The following is a 21,376-nucleotide window of genomic DNA, read 5'->3' as shown; positions in this document are numbered from 1 at the left end:
TAGCTGGCCATACACTGCTTTAAATTTGGCTGATTCCTTTTGGCTTGGCCTAAATTTGAGCAGTGTATGTTGCTTCCAGTGCCACAATCAACATTTGTCTAAAGTGCCTGCCAGAAAATGGTTGGCAGAATAGCACCTACATCCAATCATTTGCAGGTACTTAAAAAAAAGTGCTGGCTGCACTCTAATTCTGTCTGTACTCCAATTAGTTGCAGGCACTGTAAGACAGTGATTATAGGGGATTCACAGGTCTTGTGATATATCTTCCCCTGTGTAGGTGTCCCTTCCCACGTGTAAGGGCATATACACAGGGGAAAAATCAGCCTTGTTGTCTGTGAGTTGGAGTGGTTGTGGTTGTGTAAGGATCGGTATCAAGATGTGATCTGTTATGTCACTGAGCAACCCCTGAGCGGGTCCTGATTCCGGTTTCCACGTGTATGCACTGATCTACGGAATGAGACTTTGTTTAAAGCAGATCTCTACCCAAATGGGGATGTTTCGCTTTAAGGCCTCATCTTCACTAAATGCTACTTTTTTCTGTCTGGGGGGAGCAGGTACCTGGTTTTGACCTGGTTTTGACAGGTACCTGCTCCCACTTCCACTCAGATTGCCAAGTTCACCTCTCCCCCTCCCTGTAGTTTTCTGGGACACATCATAGGTCCAAGAAGACTGCAGAGCCGTTCACAATACGCACTGCCACTCGTGCATGCACAGTGGGCACCTGGCTGTGAAGCCACAAGCTGTCACAGCCGGGTGCCCACAGTTGAGATGCCGGGGACAGTGCAGCGAGGGAAGCAATGGCTCACATTTTTTGGAGCTGCTGATTTTTAATAAACACAAAATTGACAGGAGTGCCTCTTTTAAATAAGGTATGGGCAGCACCACAGGAGGGGGAAGAGCGCAGCCAGTCACACTACAGCCAAATCTATTGTATAGCTAGGAAAAGACTATTTTATGTTAAAGATGTCAAGTTATTGAGTGCAAACAATCTATGCAGTAAACCCAGCTCTGAAGGAAGATAATTGGCCTGGTTTGAATTTCTTATGGCGTGAATAAAGTGTATTAACCCTGGGCGTCTTCAGAGAGTATTCAGAAGAACTGGGAGTTGAACATTTTTACCCTTTGGGTTAAGAAGAAGTGTAACTATACAGTACGAAGTTTCATCAAGTTAACCCTTGAGGTTATGAGTACAGTGTGTGAGAAACTAGAATCAGAAGAGCTCAAACATACATCTATACTAGGACAATAAACCGAAAAAATACAAAAACCATGTATAATTAAAAAAAAAAAGAAGCAGACTTGATGGACCACTTGGTCCTTTTTCTGCCATTATTTTTTTTATGTAAGGAGTAGCAGCCAGCTAAGAGTGGAAGCTGGTGGTAAATGAAAGAGGCCCTGGTAGTGCGGGAACAGGTGGTACTCCATGTTCCCCACTTAGTGGCTGGGGCTTCATATTGGAGCCCACTGTGGTACAGGGCCTGCCTAAAGACTGAGCCTGGGGTCACAGAATGCAAGGCCTTCGGAGTGAAATACGGTGGTTTCCCTGTGTGCCTACAGGAGGAACATATACAGAAGGTGCAGATGTGAGACAAGCTGGTGGAGTTGAGTCCATACTCTGTATTACTTTTTCAAAATGCTATGGAGTCTATTGTCAGGTCAGATAAGAACAGGCCTAGCTGCTGGTTGAAGAAGAGATATGATCCTATTGTAAGTGTATGTGGGGCTCTGGCCTGAAAGCATTAATGCCACACAAATCAACTATAACAGTGTAGAGTTGACATGGCTTGAGGTTTCCCAGTGGCCCCTAGGGGTGCACTGCTAACAAATGCTATGCAGCTATAGCTGCCCTGTTGAAATTAAACGCAACACAGTTCTCTCTCTGATTCACACTGTTGTGTATTTTATTGTTAATAACTGGATACTCACCATTTCCTTTGTTATAGTAAACCCCAGCACTGTAACTTCTATCTATGCAATGCCTCCCTGCAATCAGAATAATACATAATTATTTACTCTGAGAAGTGCCTAGGCTCCTGATCTTGATTTTATAACATTTTTATTTTACTTTATGGGCTGCTTTTGAGGCTAGTTCAAAATAGAGTGCTTCTAACGAAAAGATAGTCACTTAAAATGGGCAAAAATAGAATGGCATATAGGATACAATCTGTCACACAGCAGTTCCATAAAATTTTATATGCCCTTTAAGAGTATCTTCATTTCTGTTGAGAGAAAAGAAAAAAAAAACACCCCCCTCTGGTTGATCTTTGTACATTGAAAGCATTTAAAAAAAACTTTTTGCAGATTCCTATCTTTTGTTATTCTGAAGAATAACAATGTGAATGGGATTTATCAATCAGCTGCTGCACTCGCAAAGCTCTAATGAGGAAAGTGGCAGGGTCTGCCTCCCTGTAGATGTGATTAACCTTTGGGAGCATCTCACCAAAAATTACATTTTTGTTGCAGGGAATGCCCAAAATCTGACTTATGTTAGTGCAGGCTTTTGGGAAAAATCTGTAAACCAATCACACAAACAGGAAATGACATTCTGGGGGGCGTTCTGTATATCATCTGTGTACGGAACACCTCCAGGTTGCCATATTGCATTGTACAGAAAATCACAGAGCTGCAGATTGAAAAGGAAAGGTAATTTTTATTAACATACAATTACAATATTAGTTTTTTTTGTTTGCCATTATTTTCCATGAAAGTGGATGTACCCTTTAACATAATGCAGGTATGTTATTTACTTGTGCAAGCCCCCCCTAGGATAACAATGAACTTCAGTACCCCATATTTTCCATAAGTGACACTTTAAAAGCCCCTACAGGTCATCAGTTTATAGGTAATAGTGAATAATGGGCCTAGAATAATGGCTCTCACTCTGGCATGTCCAGTGATATGTACAATGTGTATCGCATTCAACTTTTTTTGCAAAAGCGACCCCTGATGTCCCACCTGCCCTCTAATTAAGCTAATGGAGTGCAGATTGCGCCCAGGACCCAGAAGTGATGTTTTACACGGGATTTCTGGAAAGGGAGATTAGATGTTCGCTCTCCTCTCCACCCGACTGCACCCTCCATGCTTGTCCTGGGTCCATCAATGGGCATGCAGAGCCTGGGAAACATGGCGTGGGTGTGCGCAGAGGAGAGAGGCATCGCCACATATGGGGGGGGGGTGTAAATCTGGCAGTCAACAGTGGGCTTGTCAGATTTACATACAGCAGCTACCGGGAGTTTGTGCAAATCCTCCCTTCGCCACCAAGATACAGCATACGGCAGAAGAAGTATATCTACACTGCATGTGGAAAGTATTGACGGGGCTTCACTTTTTACACATTTTGCTGTTTTACAGCCTTATTTCAAAATGGATTAGATTAATTATTTTTCTCAAAATTCTACAAACAATACCCCATAATGACAACGTGAAAGAAGTTTCTATGAAATCTTTGCAAATGTATTAAAAATAAAAAACAAAAAAAAATCCGTTGTACATAAGTATTCACAGCCTTTGCCATGACACTCAAAATTGAGCTCAGGTGCAGATCACCCTTGAGATGTTTCTACAACTTGATTGGAGTCCATTTGTGGTAAATCCAGTTGATTGGACATGATTTGGAAAGGCACACACCTGTCTATATAAGGTCCCATAGTTAACAGTGCATGTCAGAGCACAAACCAAGTCCAAGGAATTGTCTGTAGACCTCCGAGACAGGATTGTTTCTGCAGCATTGAAGATCCCAATGACCACAGTGGCCTCCATCATCCGTAAATGGAAGAAGTTTGGAACCACCAGGACTCTTCCTAGAGTGGGCCGTCTGGCCAAACTGAGTGATCGGGGGAGTAGGCCTTAGTCAGCAAGGTGACCAAAAACCTGGTGGTCACTATGACAGAGCTCCAGCATTTCTCTGTGGAGAGAGGAGAACCTTCCAGAAGAACAACCATCTCTGCAGCACTCCACCAATCAGGCCTGTATGGTAGAGTGGCCAGACGGAAGCCATTTATCAGTAAAAGGCACATGACAGCCCACCTGGAGTTTGCCAAAAGGGACCTGAAGGACTCTCAGACCATGAGAAACACAATTCTCCGGTCTGATGAAACAAAGATTAAACTCTTTGGCCTGAATAGCAAACGTCAAGTCTGGAGGAAACCAGGCACCGCTCATTACCGGGACAATACTATCGCTTCAGTGAAGCATAGTGGTGGCAGCATCATGCTCTGGGGATGTTTTTCAGGAGCAGGAACTGGGAGATTGGTCAGGATCAAGGGGAAGATAAATGCAGCAATGTACAGAGACATCCTTGATGAAAACCTGCTCCAGAGAGCTCTGGACCTCAGACTGGGGCGAAGGTTCATCTTCCAATAGGACAACAACCCCAAGCACACAGCCAAGATAACAAAGGAGTGGCTACGGGACAACTCTGTGAATGTCCTTGAGTGGTCCAGCCAGAGCACAGACTTGAATCCGATTAAACATCACTGGAGAAATCTGAATATGGCTGTGCACCGACGCTCTCCATCCAACCTTGTGGAGCTTGAGAGGTTCTGCAAAGAAGAATGGGAGAAATTGCCCAAAAATAGGTGTGCCAAGTTTGTAGCATCATACTCAAAAATACTTGAGGCTGTAATTGGTGCCAAAGGTGCTTCAACAAAGTATTGAGCAAAGGCCGTGAATACTTCTGTACATGGGATTTTTTTTCGTTTTTTATTTTTAATAAATTTGCAACGATTTCAAACAAACTTCTTTCACGTTGTCATTATGGAGTATTGTTTGCAGAATTTTGAGGAAAAGAATGAATTTCATCAATTTTGGAAGCAGGCTGTAACATAACAAAATGTGGAAAAAGTGAAGCGCTGTGGATACTTTACGGATGCACTATAAACCCAAAAACAAACATTTTGTATAATGCAGCTTACAGGTCCGTAGATGTGGTGGCTGCATTTGTTTTCTATTTTTCAGGCTTCTCTATTTTGTTCTTACATGCTAATCCTGCAAAAAAACACCTTGTATCCCATTTTTTGGACTGATTGCATTATTAGTTTACACAAGAGCGATATGGTTGCTTTTGTTTTCTTCCAAGTTCACAGGAAGTGACAAGAACATGGCATTTCTGGTAAGATCAACAGGTATTCTTTATTCTAGCTGAAACCTGATGTTCTAAGCCTGAGAAAAGAAAACTAAAGTTGGCCACATACTGCTAGATTTTTGAACGACCATTCATGAAAGATTATTCAACGGAGCATTCGATACGTCCATCGTGACTCAAAGAATTTTTGTTCAACTGCCATACTAATCTATAGAATGTTAACATTCAAATTTCCTTTGGTATAGTATATGAAAACAATAAAAAGCATTTTTACCAACTGAGAACCACAGTTAGTTTGAGCCTTCAAATGATTCTCATCCATGCAGTCGAAAGCTAATGTTAATTTGTCCCCATTAAAGCCTAAGCTTAGTCAAAACTTTTTTAAATAATCAGCACAAGGGATGGTACTTGCAAACAATGCAAAGTGTCCCTTGTGCAGCTGGCTGTGGATTTAGTTGAAATCAAATAGAGGATGGGCAAATTAAAGTGGACCTTCAGTCATTTTTTCATCTTTCCATCTGTTAAATTTTCTGCCCTTGTTGTTTTAACTTTGGAAAGTTAAACATTTTTTTTTTCTGCCAGTAAATACCCTATACAGCCCACTTCCTGCACAGCTCTCGCTCTCGTGAGAGTTTGCCAGGAAGGGAGGGGGGATGAGTCATAAGAGGGCCAATGAGAGCTGCAGGGCTGCAGCGCTGGAGGTGTGCCTCTGTGTGTCTGTGGATATCCAGGAAGTGAACAGGCAGCAGCTTCAGCTGCCCACAGTTAAAATGGTTGCAGCCAGACTTAGTGAAGGGAGATTTCTGCAGCATATTTGGCAACTACAGAAACATAGTATAAATAAAATAATATGCAAAGTGGTTGGAGGGAAGCTTCAGAATGGCAAAGATGTTTTTATTACAAATTATGTGAGCAGACCGCAGTTCCTTTTTAATGAACTGCCCCCCTCCTCCATTCATAGCTCGTTTTTCATTCATGGCTTCTATGAATAGAAAAGGGGAGCAGAAAGCGCAGGCATTGTCAGAACTCTTGACAAGTATATATGACAGGTCACTTAGCTCGTGTTAACCCCTGCTGCACTGGAAAATTACAGTGACGGGGGTAGGATCAGGAGACTGATGATTTCAACTAAATCTGCAGCCACCAGCAAAAGAGACACTTGGCATTAATTTTAAATACTGTCCCTTGTGCTGATTTTTTTTTAAATGTTTTGACTAAACTTATGCCGCGTACACACGAGCGGAATGTCCGACAGAAAAAGTCAGACAGAAGCTTTTCATCGTCTATTCCGATCGCATGTATGCTTCATTGGACTTTTTTTTTCGAAAATTCTGACGGACCTAGAAATGGAACATGTTCTAAATATTTCCGACGGAAACAATTCCTATCATGAAAACCGATCGTCTGTATGCTGTTCCGACGGACCAAAAACTACGCATGCTCTGAAGCAAGTACGAGACGGAAGCTATTGGCTACTGGCTATTGAACTTCCTTTTTTTTAGTCCCGTCGTACGTGTTGTACGTCATCGTGTTCTGGATGGTCGGACTTTGGTGTGACCGTGTGTATGCAAGACCGCTCGAGCGGAATTCCATCGGAACTCCATCGGAAAAAACCTTCAGAGTTTATTCCGATGGCAAAACCGGTGGTGTGTACAGGGCATTAGGCTTTAACCATTAGCAAATCAACCAAATGCTTTGAAAATTAACATTTTTTAAAGAAATTCTACCAGTGTATGACTATCTTTATGCAGCCATCACATCCAGGGACGGGTAAGCTGCAATATATTACATTTTTGGTTTTGGGTTTAGATTTTTTAAGAAATGAGATGTAAAACCCAAGTATTCAATATGTATGTGGTGTACTCTACCCAGACATACCTTTGTGATTCATAGGTGCCCCCTGATGTTTCCAGTCAGCTGGCAGCGTAGCGTTGTAATCTGGACCGTAGCCGCTCATTCGTTCCCTCTCAGCATTCATGGCATTGGAGTAATGAGGATTGCAGTTCATCTGAACAAAGAGACCCAGTTATACCCACGCAGTACTAAACTAATAATTACCAAATGGTATATTTTTAGACTACTTTTTAAAAGAACTGTAGAAACCTGTTGGCAACCATTAGATCCATTTCTTCATTTGAATATAGTACACTCAAATCTGATATCCTATGGCACATTTGCACAGCCAATGGCGTTTGCAGTACATTTTTTTTCTACAGAATTCTCTAATCACTCATTCACGGGCTTCCCATAAGTAGGCTACTCTCTGATGGCTGGAGAACTATTTCTGTATAGAAGGGGGTCTTCAAACTTTCTAAACAAAGGGCCAGTTTACTTGCTTTGAAGCTTTAGAGAGCCAGACTATGGCCAGTGAGATTAGAAAATGCTGTGGTGTCAGTGAGAACAAACAATGCCCCATCATTGGCTTTAATGGAAGGAATAGTGCTTTATTGTTGGTATCAGTGGAAGGAATGGTGCCCCATTGTTGGCTTTCAAGGTAGGAATGTTGCTCCTTCATTTGTGTCTATAGAAGAAATGGTGCCCCATCATTGGTATCTGTGGGAGGAATGGTGCCCCATCATTGGTGTCTGTGGGAGGAATGGTGCCCAATCATTGGTGTCTGTGGGAGGAATGGTACCCCGTTATTGGTGTCTGTGGGAGGAATGGTACCCCGTTATTGGTGTCTGTGGGAGGAATGGTACCCCGTTATTGGTGTCTGTGGGAGGAATGATATCCCATCATTGGTGTCTGTGAGAGGATTGGTGCCCCATCATTGGTGTCTGTGAGAGGATTGGTGCCCCATCATTGGTGTCTGTGGAAGGAATGGTACCCCATCATTGGTGTCTGTGGGAGGAATGGTACCCCATCATTGGTGTCTGTGGGAGGAATGGTACCCCATCATTGGTATCTGTGGGAGGAATGGTACCCCATCATTGGTATCTGTGGGAGGAATGGTACCCCATCATTGGTGTCTATGGGAGGAATGGTACCCCATCATTGGTGTCAGTGGATGGCATGGTGCCTCAAGGGCTGGTCAAAGGCAAGCAAAGGACCACATATGGTCCGTGGGCCGCAGTTTAAAACCCATTGCTGTAGAGAGATCCTTGAAAAAAACCTAAAGCAACACCATAAAGATATATTTTGGGTTCAGGCAGAAAACTACTGGAAAGGTCAAGGCTACAAATCCCTGTGCTACTTTATTTGTTAGATCTGATTTCTTATACTCTGAACATTGAGACTTTACCTTTTTAGAACCGGGCCTGTCATGGCTGCTGGGTATAGGTGGCAGGGTGGGGCCGCACTGAGAAAGTGTATGGTAGCTTGGGTTTGAGTAGTAGTGCATGTGGCTGGGTGGTACATCTGCAAAAAAAAAAAAGACACTTACATGGTGGTCACTACATATACATGTCTAATTTACATATTGTACAATCATATCAGCCCCTGATTTAAGGAGCTTACATAGTTACAGTTAGTCAGGTAAAAAAAGACACAAGAACATCTAGTTCAACCAAAAAAAAAAATACAATCCCATATACACAATCCTTCACTCACAGTTGATCCAGAGGAAGGTGAAAAACCCCAGCAAAGCATGATCCAATTTGCTACAGCAGGGGAAAAAAATCATTCCTGATCCGCCGAGATCTAATCGCCGAGATCTAACTGGGAACTAACCTATTAAAGGTTAGTACCCAGTTATATAGTGTGCATTTAGGAAAGAATCCGGGCCTTTTTTAAAGCAATGTACTGAGCTGGCCAGAACCACCTCTTGAGGGAGTCTATTCCACATTTTCACAGCTCTTACTGTGAAGAAACCTTTCCGTATTTGGAGATCTTTTTTCCTCTAGATGTAAAGAGTGCCCCCTTGTCCTCTGTGATGTCCTTAACCACTTGCCGACCGCTGCACGCCGATATACATCGGCACAATGGCAGCGAGCGGTGGGCAAATGGGCGTACTTGTACGTCCCCTTTAAGAGGTGGGGATAGCAGGCGCGCACGCCGCTGCGTACATCGTGACCGTGCCCACGGGACCGGCGGACTCGATGTTCGTTGGTCTCCTGGCGATCGTGTCACAGAGCCGCAGAATGGGGAAGTGCCTATGTAAACAGGGCCTTTCCCCGTTCTGACTTGTGTCATGACAGAGATCACTGCTCCCTGTCATCGAGAGCAGTGATAGCTGTCATGTAAGTTGAAACCCATCCTCCCCCCACAGTTACAATCACTCCCTAGGACACACTTAACCCCTTCATCACCCCTAGTGGTTAGCCCCTTGCCTGCCAGTGTCATTTACATAGTAATCAGTGCATTTTTATAGCACTGATCGCTGTATAAATGACAATGGTCCCAAAATAGTGTCAAAAGTGTCCGATGTGTCCACCATAATGTCGCAGTCCCGATAAAAATCACAGATCTCCGCCATTACTAATAAAAAAAAAAATTATAATAAAAATGCCATAAAACTATCCCCTATTTTGTAGATGCTATAACTTTTGCGCAAACCAATCAATATACGCTTATTGCGATTTTTTTTACCAAAAATATATAGAAGAATATATATCGGCCTAAACTGAGGAAAAGAATTGTTTTTATTAAGTATTTTTGGGGATATTTATTATAGCAAAAAGTAAAAAATATTGTGTTTTTTTCAAAATTGACGTTCTTTTTATGTTTATAGCGCAAAAAATAAAAAACGCAGAGGTGATCAAATACCACCAAAAGAAATCTCTATTTGTGGGGGAAAAAGGACATCAATTTTGTTTGGGTACAACGTCGCACGACCGCACAATTGTCAGTTAAAGCAACGCAGTGCCGAATCCCAAAAAGTGCTCTGGTCAGGAAGGGGGTAAAATCTTCTGGGGCTGAAGCGGTTAAAGTGAATAACTCAACACCAAGTTCACTATATGGACCCCTTATGTATTTATACATGTTGATCATATCCCCCCTTACTCTCCTCTTCTCAAGAGGGAATAGATTCAGTTCCTCTAATCTTTCCTCATAGCTGAGCTCCTCCATGCCACCTATCAGTTTGGTTGCCCTTCTCTGTACTTTCTCGAGTTCCCCGATATCCTTTTTGTGAACTGGTGCCCAAAACTGAACTGCATATTCTAGATGAGGTCTTACTGATTTGTACAGGGGCAAAATTATATCTCTCTCCACAGCCACTCCTCTGTCCAAGGTTTCACTTATCTCTTCATAAAAAGAAATCAGGTGTGTTTGACAACTTCTGTCTTTTATGAATCCATGCTGTCTGTTGCTTAAAATATTTTTTTCCAACAAGAACTCGTCTATGTGGTCTTATTAAACTCTTCAGTATCTTCCCAACTATAGAAGTTAAACTAACAGGTCTATAGTTACTTGGTAAAGACTTTGATCCCTTTTTAAACATGGGCACCACATTGGCCCTACCCCAATCCAGTGGTACCATTTCAGTCATTAACAAGTCCCTAAATATTAGAAACAATGGCCTTGAAATGACAGAGCTCAATTATTTTAGGATCCGTGAGTGGATGCCAACTGGTCCAGGTGCTTTATCCACCTTTGTTCTTTCTAAATATTTCTGGACCATATCACTTTTGAGCCATTGTGGATCATTTGAGGATGTGTCACTACTACCCCCATTATGGACATGAACTCCCCCATGCTACTTTGTATACACAGAGCTGAGGAAAGTATTTCATACATTTGCCTTCTCTTTGTCCCCAGTCACCCACTCTAGATTATTTTGTAAAGAGCCTACATGCTCAGACCTGACCTTTTTACTATTAATATATTTGAAGAGTTTTTTGGGGTTTTTCCTACTATCTTTTGTGGTACGTTTTGAATTTTTGCATCCTTGATTTCCTTTTTACACATTCTGTTATATTCTTTGTAATATTTAAACAATGATAGAGTTCCTTCATTTTTATATTTTTTTAAATGTTCCTGTATTATTATTTCTAGCCATTTTAACTTTGGCCGTGAGCCATATAGGTTTTATTTTTAGCCTTTTAAACTTATTGCCCATGGGAATATACTTTGCAGTGAGTTTACATACAGTCACTTTGCAGAATTCCCATTTCTGTTCTGTGTTCATTGAGGCCAATATTCCCTCCCAGTCTAAGTCCTGGAGAGCAGCCCTCATCCTTGGAAAATTTGCTCTCCTAAAGTTAAGTGTTTTTATCTTACCCGTATGTGTTTGTTGCTTACAGCTAACATTAAATGAAATCATGTTATGGTCACTGCTACCCACGTGTTCTTTTATATGAATATTGGTAATAAGCTCTGCATGGTTTAAGATTACCAGGTCCAGCAGAGCGTCATTCCTAGTTGGGGCCTCAATAAACTGCACCATAAAATTGTATTGTAATAGGTTTATACGTTTTTGCCCTTTAACTGTCCCATCAATGCCATTACTCCAATCAATTTCTGGTTCATTAAAAACCTCCATTATTATCACTGTCCCAGCTCTTGCAGCCTTTCCACCTGTGCAAGGAGCTGAGTCTCCACCTCCTCACTAACACTGGGTGGCCTATAACAAACTCCAATGACAACCTTTGTAGCACACACACCTATGTACAGTTCCACCCATAATGCTTTAGACTCATCACACTCTCCATCAACCAGGTCCTCTTTCACACTTGCTTTGAGATCACGTCTCACATAGAGACAGACACCACCACCCCTCTGTTTTACCCTGTCTTTCCGAAAGAGAGCATAGTCAGGAATATTATTAGCCCAGTCATGAGAAGAATGAATGAAGCCAAGATTTAGATCATAGCTCTCCTCATGCACTAGAGCGTCCAACTCACCTATTTTGCTTGGCAGACTTCTGGCATTGGTGAACAAACACTTTAATTCATTGTCACATTTTGCAAACGTATGTTGCATATTTTTTATTTTAGTACAAATGGTACCATTTTCAATGGTTGTTTGTAACATAGGGACCTTCATATCATCTGCCATAGCCCTGCCCCAATATTTCCCCATTCCACCCACCAATAGGGGCTGACCCCTGTCTGACCTGTCTGCCCCATTATAATCTAATTCACCCTCCCCCCACAATCCTAGTTTAAATACTTCTCCAGCCTTCCCAAAAACCTCTCCCCCAGCACAGTAGACCCCCTTTCATTTGGGTGCAAACTATCTTTAGCATATAGGTTGCACCCCAATGAAAAGTCAGCCCAGTGCTCTAAAAACCCAAATCCCTCCTCCTTACACCAGGTCTTTAGCCATGCATTCAGCTCTCTAATCACCCCCTGACTTTCCTGTGTTGCGCATGGCACAGGCAATATTTCAGAGAATATCACTTTGGAGGTCCTTCCCTTCAACTTGCAGCCTAGTTCATTAAAATAGTTCTTAAGGAGCCTCCACCTTCCATATATTCTGTCATTGGTTCCAACGTGGACCAAGACAGCTGGGTCATGCCCAGCCCCTCCCAGTAATTTATCAACCCAGTCCACCACATGCCGAACCCTGGCACCAGGGAGACAGCAAACCATTTGATTGAGGCGATGCTGGCGACAAATTTTTTTACCAGTCCTTCTGATTATAGAATCTAATATTACCACCAACTGTCCAGGCCTACCTGCACTCCTCTCACCACCCCTACTAGATGGGCTGCTCTCCTGGCTGTTAGGGGGAGCAGTGACCTCTAGGGCTGCCACCTCTGAGCTTGATACCCCCACATCTTCACCCAACTTGGCAAATCTGTTAGGTTGTAAAAACCCAAGGCTGTTTATTATTTAGTCTGTAGGAAAGTTATAGAGTCCATATGGTATATATATATATATGTATTCACACAGTATCGGAAAATTGAGCAATCCTATTGTACTGACAGACATCTCATTTCTTGAGGCTCAAAACAAATATCCCCCAAATGACCCCTTTTTTGGAAAACACACAGTCCAATGTATTTAGTAGGAGGAATTGCAAGTTTTTTGAAGTTGTCATTTGTTTTTCACAATCTTTTTTTACATACTGTCACCAGTACAGTACAGTGTCATCATATAACTGGTGTGGTAGTGATCAGGGACACCGACTGGTGACAGTATGTAAAAAAAAAATGTTAATGTTAATAATTTTTTTTTTAATTACATATCTTTTATTTTTTTACGATTCTTTTTTGTTTACTGTGACCAGAGCAACAGTTTTACCATAGTAACACTGCACACTATTATTGCTTGTAACAGTGAATTTTAATATATAAACATCAATTTTTACTGAATTATTATTAACTGGTTGCCCAACAAATATATCCCCTATTCATTTAACAAAATTGTTAAAATATTTAATGGAATGAAAATCTAGGGTGAATTAAAGGTCAAAGCCACTTATACAACATGGCCAATGGATTATGGAAACCTGGTCATTACATTTATATGAGCTTGTTGGACATCCCACTCCAAAACTATGGACAATTATATGGAACCGCCCCCTCATAATCTCATACACGCTTCTGGGAAGGCTTTTAATAAGATTTCGGGCTGTGTCTGTAGGAATTTGGACCTATTCAGCCAAAAGGGCATTTCTGAGGCAATGTGCTAATGTTGGATGAGAAGACATGTTTCATAATTGGTGTTTCAATTAAATCCATAAGTGTTAAAAAGGGTTGACGTGCAGGACACTCAGGTTCCTTCACGCTTGTCAAACCATGTCATTATGGATCTGCATTTGTGCACTTACTGGAATAGAAAACGACCTTTACACAACCAAGAGTTTAGAAATACACAATTATCTAAAATGTCTTTATATGTCATAGCATTAACAGCACCCTTCACTGGAAACACCTGAATGCAATAATTTCCACATATTATATTTATTATTATTTAGTAGTTATGATGGTAAGGTTTCCACAAATCTTTGGCCATATGTTGTATGTGTATTTTTGAAAGAAATCTTTGGCCATATGATGTATGTGTATTTTTGAAAGAATATATTTTTTTTTATACATAGAGTGATGAACTGAATAACTAAATATATTTGTGTATACTTTTTTTTTCTTATTTTATTTCCAGAAATTAGGAGAATTATGGTCAGCAAGCCTTGTAATATTGTTTGGCATGTTTCGTTTGCATTATAACTTGGGGGCATTTATTTTGTCTGTGTAATAAATTCAGGGACAGAGATTATACAAGGCTTGCACTTAACGTGGTTCTAAAGGTAAAAGTTTTTTTTTTTTTTACCTTAATGTAGGGTTCTCAAACTTTCTAAACAAAGGGCCAGTTTACTGGTGTCATTGGGAGGAATTACGCCCCATCATTGGTGTCATTGGGCCCCATTGTTGGTGTCATTAGGAGGAACTGTGCTCCATCATTGATGTAATTGGTAGAAATTGTTCCCCAATTTTGGTGTCATAGGGAGGAAATGTGCCCTTCATTGGTGTCAGTGAATGAAATAGTGTCCCAAGGGCAAAATAAAAGCAAGCAAAGGGCCGCATCCGGGTTACGGGTCACAGTTTGGAGACCACTGCCTTATTGCATTCTCTGAATTAGGGTACAAAAAATCTGTGAGCAGTTCACCACCCCAGCCTCCCCGCCCCCTTATACCAACTGTACTTATCTGAGCCCAATCTCGATCCAGCGCTGTGCACGAGAGTAACCACTTTCTCCCTCTCCTCACTGCACAGAGAGGCAGCAGCGGGAGCCATTGGCACCCAATGCTGTCAATCACAGCCAGTGAGGAGAGAGTGGGGGGGGGGGCAGAGCTAAGCTGAGCTCTGTGTGTCAGTAGACACACAGAGTGTGGCTCATGAGCGAACCTGCACGAGTGTTCCCATAGCATGCGGCATGCTATGGGGGCACTCGGTAGGGGGGAGAAGCTGGGAGCGTCAGAAGAAGGATCAGGGCTGCTCTGTGCAAAACCACTGCACAGAGCAGGTAAGTATAACATGTTTGTTATTAAAAAATAATCCTTTGGAATAACATTAAGAACACTAGTTCAAAGGATAAGAACTGTTACTCATGCACACAATATATAGGCAGCACACATGATTATGGGCTAACAGTAATAATATGAAGGAAAGTCAGCTGACTAGGAGATAACCATGACATAGAAACCAACTATGCAAAGTACATGTAGGAAAGATATAATATTACTCATATACATTCACAAGTACTAACTATGTAATATTACACCTATATTTAACATCTGTAAACCATGTAAGACGCCACATATAAGTGGTGATTTCCTTTAAAGCCCAAATGAATCCTCCAATGTATACAGTATTAGCTAACACATTTCAAATGCACAAAACAAAAGGTGTGCAAAGTCTTGCCGGTCAGTTTTAAGCAGCCACGGTCTAAATAGAAAAGCCTTCCCCCATGCAGCAGACAAGGACCCTTGCTCTCTGATGGGAAGCAGTGGTCTCTCTGCAGTGGTTCAACACCTCCCCCTTCCCAAGGAAGCACAGGGAGAACATGCAAACCTCATGTTTACAGTGTCCTGCCAGGGAATTCTGTAAGGCAGGAGTGCTAACTGTTGAGTCACTAGATGCACTTTTATAGAGTAAAAATACAGCAACATCTAGTTTCTCGAGGTCTAGTTTTGGAAAGCTGCCAAAATCTGAAATAAATCTAAAAGCCTGACACATAATAACCAAATCTGAAGTCTTAATGCAAAAAAAGGGTCATAGCTAATTGTTTCTTTTGCCATTTTCATAATTTTTCCCTGTTGTGTAAACATAATTGCAATCTAGACTAAGAAGTGTCTTATTTGTCCCAATTTCTTACACAGATGGGTCTGGGGTCCACCTTTAAATAAAAAAAATGAAAAACAATTACCACTTTAATAGATCTGTACACTTTGTATTACCTGGTACTTCGTATTCACCACTGGCCGGCCTATTGGATGTATACGCCACAGCTAAGTTACGGCTCTCCTTGTCTTTTTGCCAGTGTCTGTATGCTAGGAAGAACGCGATCAGCGCCACAACCAAGATTACTAAGGCAATGATGCCGATCATGGGTCCAATGGAGTCTGTGGCTATTGAAGTCTTTGGCACCATCGTGACATCCATGGCGGGAGCTGTGTACACAAAACACTTAGCTGAAATACTGCCGGAAAAAGCAGGTTGTTTTCCCACATCACATAACATTACATAAGATCATGCTGACCTTAGAGGTAAACACTATAAAACGTACATTAATTTATATACTGTGAACATATATATATATATATATATATATATATATATATATATATATACATATACAGTGCTGTGAAAAAGTATTTGTGCCTTCCATGGCTCGCCTGGGCTCCCCTGTCCCACCGGGAGGACCGAGTCACCAGCCGGCACTTTTGTCGGCTGGCAGGAACGAAGCCAGAATCGGCTTTGATCGGGTCTCGGATCTAGTAACTCGAAAGCGATGTCATGACATCACTTCCGGTTTACAGAAGACTTAAAGGTGACAAATTTTAAAAAATGAGAGCATTCAAAGCTGCCAAACTTGGTGTTTTGAATGCTTTTAAGTGCAAAGGAGGGATTTGGGATCTTATAGACCCCAGATCTCTCCATAAAGAGTACCTGTCATTGCCTATTATTGTCACAAGGGATGTTTACATTGGTGACAGCAAAGGTAGTGAGGTGGCGATCTGCAGGTTGATTACTCACGTTCTGGTTAGCTGCTAAAAGTAAACACAGTGATTGCATTATGGCTGCTTATGTCTGGCATTAGGGCAACATTGGGGGAACATTGCAAGGTTCCCAGTGGCCATCTTGGTGGAGTCTACATCTGATTTGACACAGAGCCCTCCTGAGCTGTGGGCAGCCATTCTGGATATAGAGAGGCTTATACAGTTTATATATAGCAACCTGCTAGGTCATTTTGGCATGCCAACAGTGTGGGGAGTACATAGACAGGGACAGACTCCTACTGGTTTGGGAAAGATTATAGGCTAAGGAAAGTTTCCAGAGCAGTTGGGATGGCTGAGCCATTGAGACTGTAGTTTGGAGAAGGACCTTTGCTAGCCAGCTTGCTATCTAAATTGGCACATCCTGCATACTGTTCTGCCAGCATGGCACCCCTTCTGGAAGGCCACAATTTATAATCCTCGAGGACACCTGCCTCTTGAAGCAATCCTTAAGCTTGCCATATGTAAATCTTGCATTACTGTATGGGATTGTGGTGGGTGTGTACAAATGTCTTACTACCCATAGTTTAACTTTGGCAAAGCAAGTGCATTGTTGTAAGTGCTATTTGTTACACAAACCCAAGAAGACATCCCATGTTCTTACGGCTAGCCCTGTGCTCACATCAGTCTTTCACATTTTACTGTATGCCTTTTCAAAGCCAATAAATGTAAAACTTTGCCTGCTATACATTACTGCACTTTTTGTACTGTCATAAAAAATAAACAAAAAACAGCTCTTTCCTTACCTTTCTCACAGCGTGTACCTGACCAGCCGGCTTCACACTGGCAGTGACCCGTCACATGGTCGCAGGTGGCGTTATAGAGACAGTCGCAGGGCTGGTGGCATTTCAGGCCATAGGTTTTAGAAGGGCACTCTAAATGAAAAAACAATATAGTATGTTGGTAGCTGACTAAACTAAATTATCTGAAGACTTTGCACCCAGTTTAAAACACGAAAATTTATAATTTGGCTCCCTGCACACTAGAGCTCCTAAACGGATGTTTTTTGGAGTTTGGGCGTTTTTTTTAACAGCCCATAAACTCCACTCTATGTAATCCTATGAGTCCATGCACAAATGGACGTTTTTGAACTTTTATCAGCAGTGGAGTCTATGGGCTATTTTCTGAATGCCATAAAATCGCGTTCAGGAGTCGTTTTACTGACCACAAAAAACGCCAAACGCTCATAAACACTGATGATTGTCAATAAACGCTCAAAAACGTGGCTCACCAGCATTTTTTAACGCTTTTGATCCATTAAAAAAAAACGCTGAAGTGGAAAAACGCTAATAAACGCTTTTGCAAAAACGTTGAAAGACTCACTGCAAAGCTACTGGCGTTTTTATAACGTTATTTTAACGTCCAGTGTGCCTGGAGCCTAAATCTGTACTGTGCATCAATAGTTGATCAATAAAGAGTGGATTGTTTGGGGCAGTTCTTTGGAATTTTAGAGAAACACTGTGGTCTAACTCCCAGTGTATCTTTTAGCCGAAGCGAGATTTACTTCAAATGTCCTCATAAAGTTTAGACATATATACAACCAGTTTTAAGCGTATCTCTAGGCGACATTTTTTTTTTTTTACTTTTTTTTGGAAGGGTTACACCAGCATTTCTCAACCTTTTCACTATAGAGGAACCCTTAAAATAGCTTTCCGGTCTCAGGTAAACCTCTTCTAAAAGTGACTATATCTACAACTCATGATACATTAGTGTGATGGTCAGTGAGAAGAATGCTCCTTACATTTGTGGTCATTGGGAAGAATTGCCCCCTTACAGATAGCTAAAAAGATCAATGGTGTCTGTGGGAACTTACTTGAGAGGCAGAACTTGCTCATTGCTCAAGGAACCCCTAGCAACCTCTGGATGAACCCTGGTTGAGAAACCCTGGATTAGACCCTCAGTCAAGTTGTTATTACTGTCTGTGTCCCTATTGGGAAGAGTCACACTTTTTTTGTACTGGTAACCTTTGTCAATGATAAAGAAATTCATGGGAAATTCAAACATTTAGAGTTGCTCCTGAACAAGAAGTGAGGGGAAACCTTCCAGTGGGGACACCTGTTTTGTAGGCAACTATCTAAAAGGGGAATTACCATCACTTTGGGAGATTTCCCTTCTAAAGCCACTAGCAATCACTGTGTTCTTCCAGGAAGAGAGGGATGGAGGCGGAGAAAGCCCCCCCCCCCCCCCCCCCCATCCCTGCTGTGAGAATACAATGGCTCAGAGGGAGGGAATCCCCTGTCAACACTGTCTGTGTTGATTGGGGAATTGAATGAATTTCTTTCCTGAAAGAAATTCGCTCTATGTCCATGGCTGGTCTAACTTAGGTCTGCAACCACCACATATTCATTCCTCAAATCTTTTATTTTTCTTGCAAAATTCCTTTAAAGTATTCCTCAAGCCCAAAATGTATTCAGTGCCAGCTTCAAGATGTCAATGGTGCAGACAGTGGGACAAGTGTTTACTGAGTGGCTATTGACTTGTCTGGGAGTCAGCATATCAGCCTGGTCAGGTTGATTTAAGACAACAGAAACTAAGGCAGGCCATAGATTGTGCGATTTTCTTTCCTGCAACCATAGTGGTATTCTCCCAGCGGAAGGGGAGAGGGGGCGGGGAGCCGTCCCAGCCCGGGAGAACACAATGAATATTGCTAGCGGCTAGAAATCTGACATGCTGGTTGTACCCAATTCGATTGATGGATATGAGTCAGCCTGCCTATAGATGGATCGAATCTCGTACGGTCCCTGCTGAACCGGTCAACATTCGAACCATCTATGGCCGGCTTAAATTATCCTATCTGTATTCCTTTTGCTGGGATAACCACTCTGCTTTGTATGCTAGCTCCATATAATCCCATGATGGATGACTTTAAAGCAAAAATAACAATAATGATAATACAAAATGCATAGCTTCCAACTGTCCCTGATTTCAAGGGACTGTCCCTGATTTGGAACAAAGTCCCTCTGTCCCTCTTTCCTCCTCAGTTGTTCCTCATTTTGGTCTGATTTATATAGTTGTATATAAAATGCACTTTTTATATTTCAAGAAGTACTTCCCAGTGCTAAACCTTTCATCCAATTTCTAAATAGCTGCATTTGTAAATTTCAAAAGCCAGTATAAAGGAATAGTAGTGGTTAAAAAAAAAGCACTTGTGGGTTTAACCAGTCATTTTTTTAAATAATTCTCCTTGAGAAGGGCGTGGCAGGGGTGTGTGTCCTTTGCTTGTCTATTTTTGCTAATAGGTGTCCCTCATTCCCATCTCAAAAAGTTAGGAGGTATGCAAAATATGCAGCCACTAAAATGATTCAGTTTCCATTTATTGATATAGATGTAACCAATTGTTTTAAATGTACTTACTAATATCACAGAAAGGACCAATATATCCAGGCAGGCAGGAACACTTCCCATTCATGTGATCGCATTCTGCTCCATTTTGGCATCTGCATTTGTTCACACAATTTTCTCCGTATGATCCCAGGGGGCAGACTAAGCAAAACAGAACACAATGTATGGTATAGCATTTTGTCAGCTCACATTGCACTCATCTAACATCTTTAACCCCCTCAATACAGGGCACTTACACCCCCTTCCTGCCCAGGCTTTCAGCGCTGTCACACATTGAATGACAATTGCGCAGTCATGCTACATTGTAACCATGTGAAATTGTTATCGGTTTCTTCACACAAATAGAGCTTTCTTTTGGTGGTATTTAATCACTCCTGGGTTTTTTATTTTTTCCTAAAAAAAAAAAAGACCAAAAATTTTGAAAAAAAAAAGTTTTTGTCAGTAAATTTTGTAAATAAGTAATTTTTCTCCTTCACTGATGGGCACTGATGAGTTGGCACTAATGGGCACTGATGAGGTGGCACTTATGGGCACTGATTAGGTGCCACTGATGAGGAGGCACGAATATGCTGCACTTATGGGCACTGATAGGTGGCACTGATATGTGGCACTGATATGTGGCACTGATAGGCAGCACTGATTGGTGGCACTGGTGGGCACTGGGCACAGATAGGCAGCACTGGTGGGCACAGATAGGCAGCACTGGTGGGCACAGATAGGCGGCATGGATAGGCGGCACTGATGGATGGCACTGATGTGCACTAATGGGCATTGATGGATGGCATTGATGGGCAGCAGTGATGAGCATTGATGGGCAGCAGCGATGGGCATTGATGGGCAGCACTGATAGCCAGCACTGACTGGCATCACTAATGGCCACTGATTGCTGGCACTTATGGGCACTGATTGCTGGCACTTGTGGGCACAGATTGGTGGCAATTGTGGGCACTGGTTGGCACTGATTGCTGGCAGTGGTGGGTAATCGTTGCTGGTACTGGTGGGCACTTAATTGTAATCAGGGCACTGATGATCAGTGCCCTGATTACATACCTAGCTTTCCCCTGTGAGGAGATGCCGCTGATTGGCTCTCCTCTCCTCACACTCTGTCAGTGTGAGGCGAGGAGCGCCGATTACTGGCATCTCCGTGTTTACATGTGACAGGCTGTGATTGGACACAGCCGATCACATGGTTAAAGAGCCACGGCTCTTTACACAGATCGGGACATGGCGCGGCCATGATCGCCACACTGCGATATCGGTCATTCTGGGAAGCCGTCATATGATGTCCACCCAGAATGAGAGCTGCACCGCCCAGCCGTCATTTGACGGTGGGCAGGCAGCAAGTGGTTA

At 42.2% G+C, this 21,376-nt stretch overlaps 1 protein-coding gene across 2 annotated transcripts in view; it reads right to left on the bottom strand.

The window, feature by feature from the left end:
• LOC141117810 (uncharacterized) overlaps window positions 1-21,376 on the bottom strand; it is a 192,907-nt gene that overhangs the window by 3,646 nt on the left and 167,885 nt on the right. The window contains exons 18-23 of one of the 2 annotated variants that reach the window (XM_073610840.1): window positions 20,039-20,167; window positions 17,431-17,559; window positions 15,866-16,078; window positions 8,325-8,440; window positions 6,962-7,091; window positions 1,927-1,983 (exon numbers count right to left, since the gene is read on the bottom strand). In XM_073610840.1, the coding sequence (XP_073466941.1) occupies window positions 1,927-1,983; window positions 6,962-7,091; window positions 8,325-8,440; window positions 15,866-16,078; window positions 17,431-17,559; window positions 20,039-20,167 (774 nt within the window). The remainder of the gene's footprint in view (window positions 1-1,926; window positions 1,984-6,961; window positions 7,092-8,324; window positions 8,441-15,865; window positions 16,079-17,430; window positions 17,560-20,038; window positions 20,168-21,376) is intronic. The other variant, XM_073610841.1, reaches the window with a different exon arrangement.

The sequence above is a fragment of the Aquarana catesbeiana genome, linkage group LG13 (assembly GCF_042186555.1).
Source record: "Aquarana catesbeiana isolate 2022-GZ linkage group LG13, ASM4218655v1, whole genome shotgun sequence".
Lineage (NCBI taxonomy): Eukaryota > Metazoa > Chordata > Amphibia > Anura > Ranidae > Aquarana > Aquarana catesbeiana.
The sequence above is the reverse complement of the archived record's forward strand: the minus strand, read 5'-3'. Positions and strand labels throughout refer to the sequence as shown.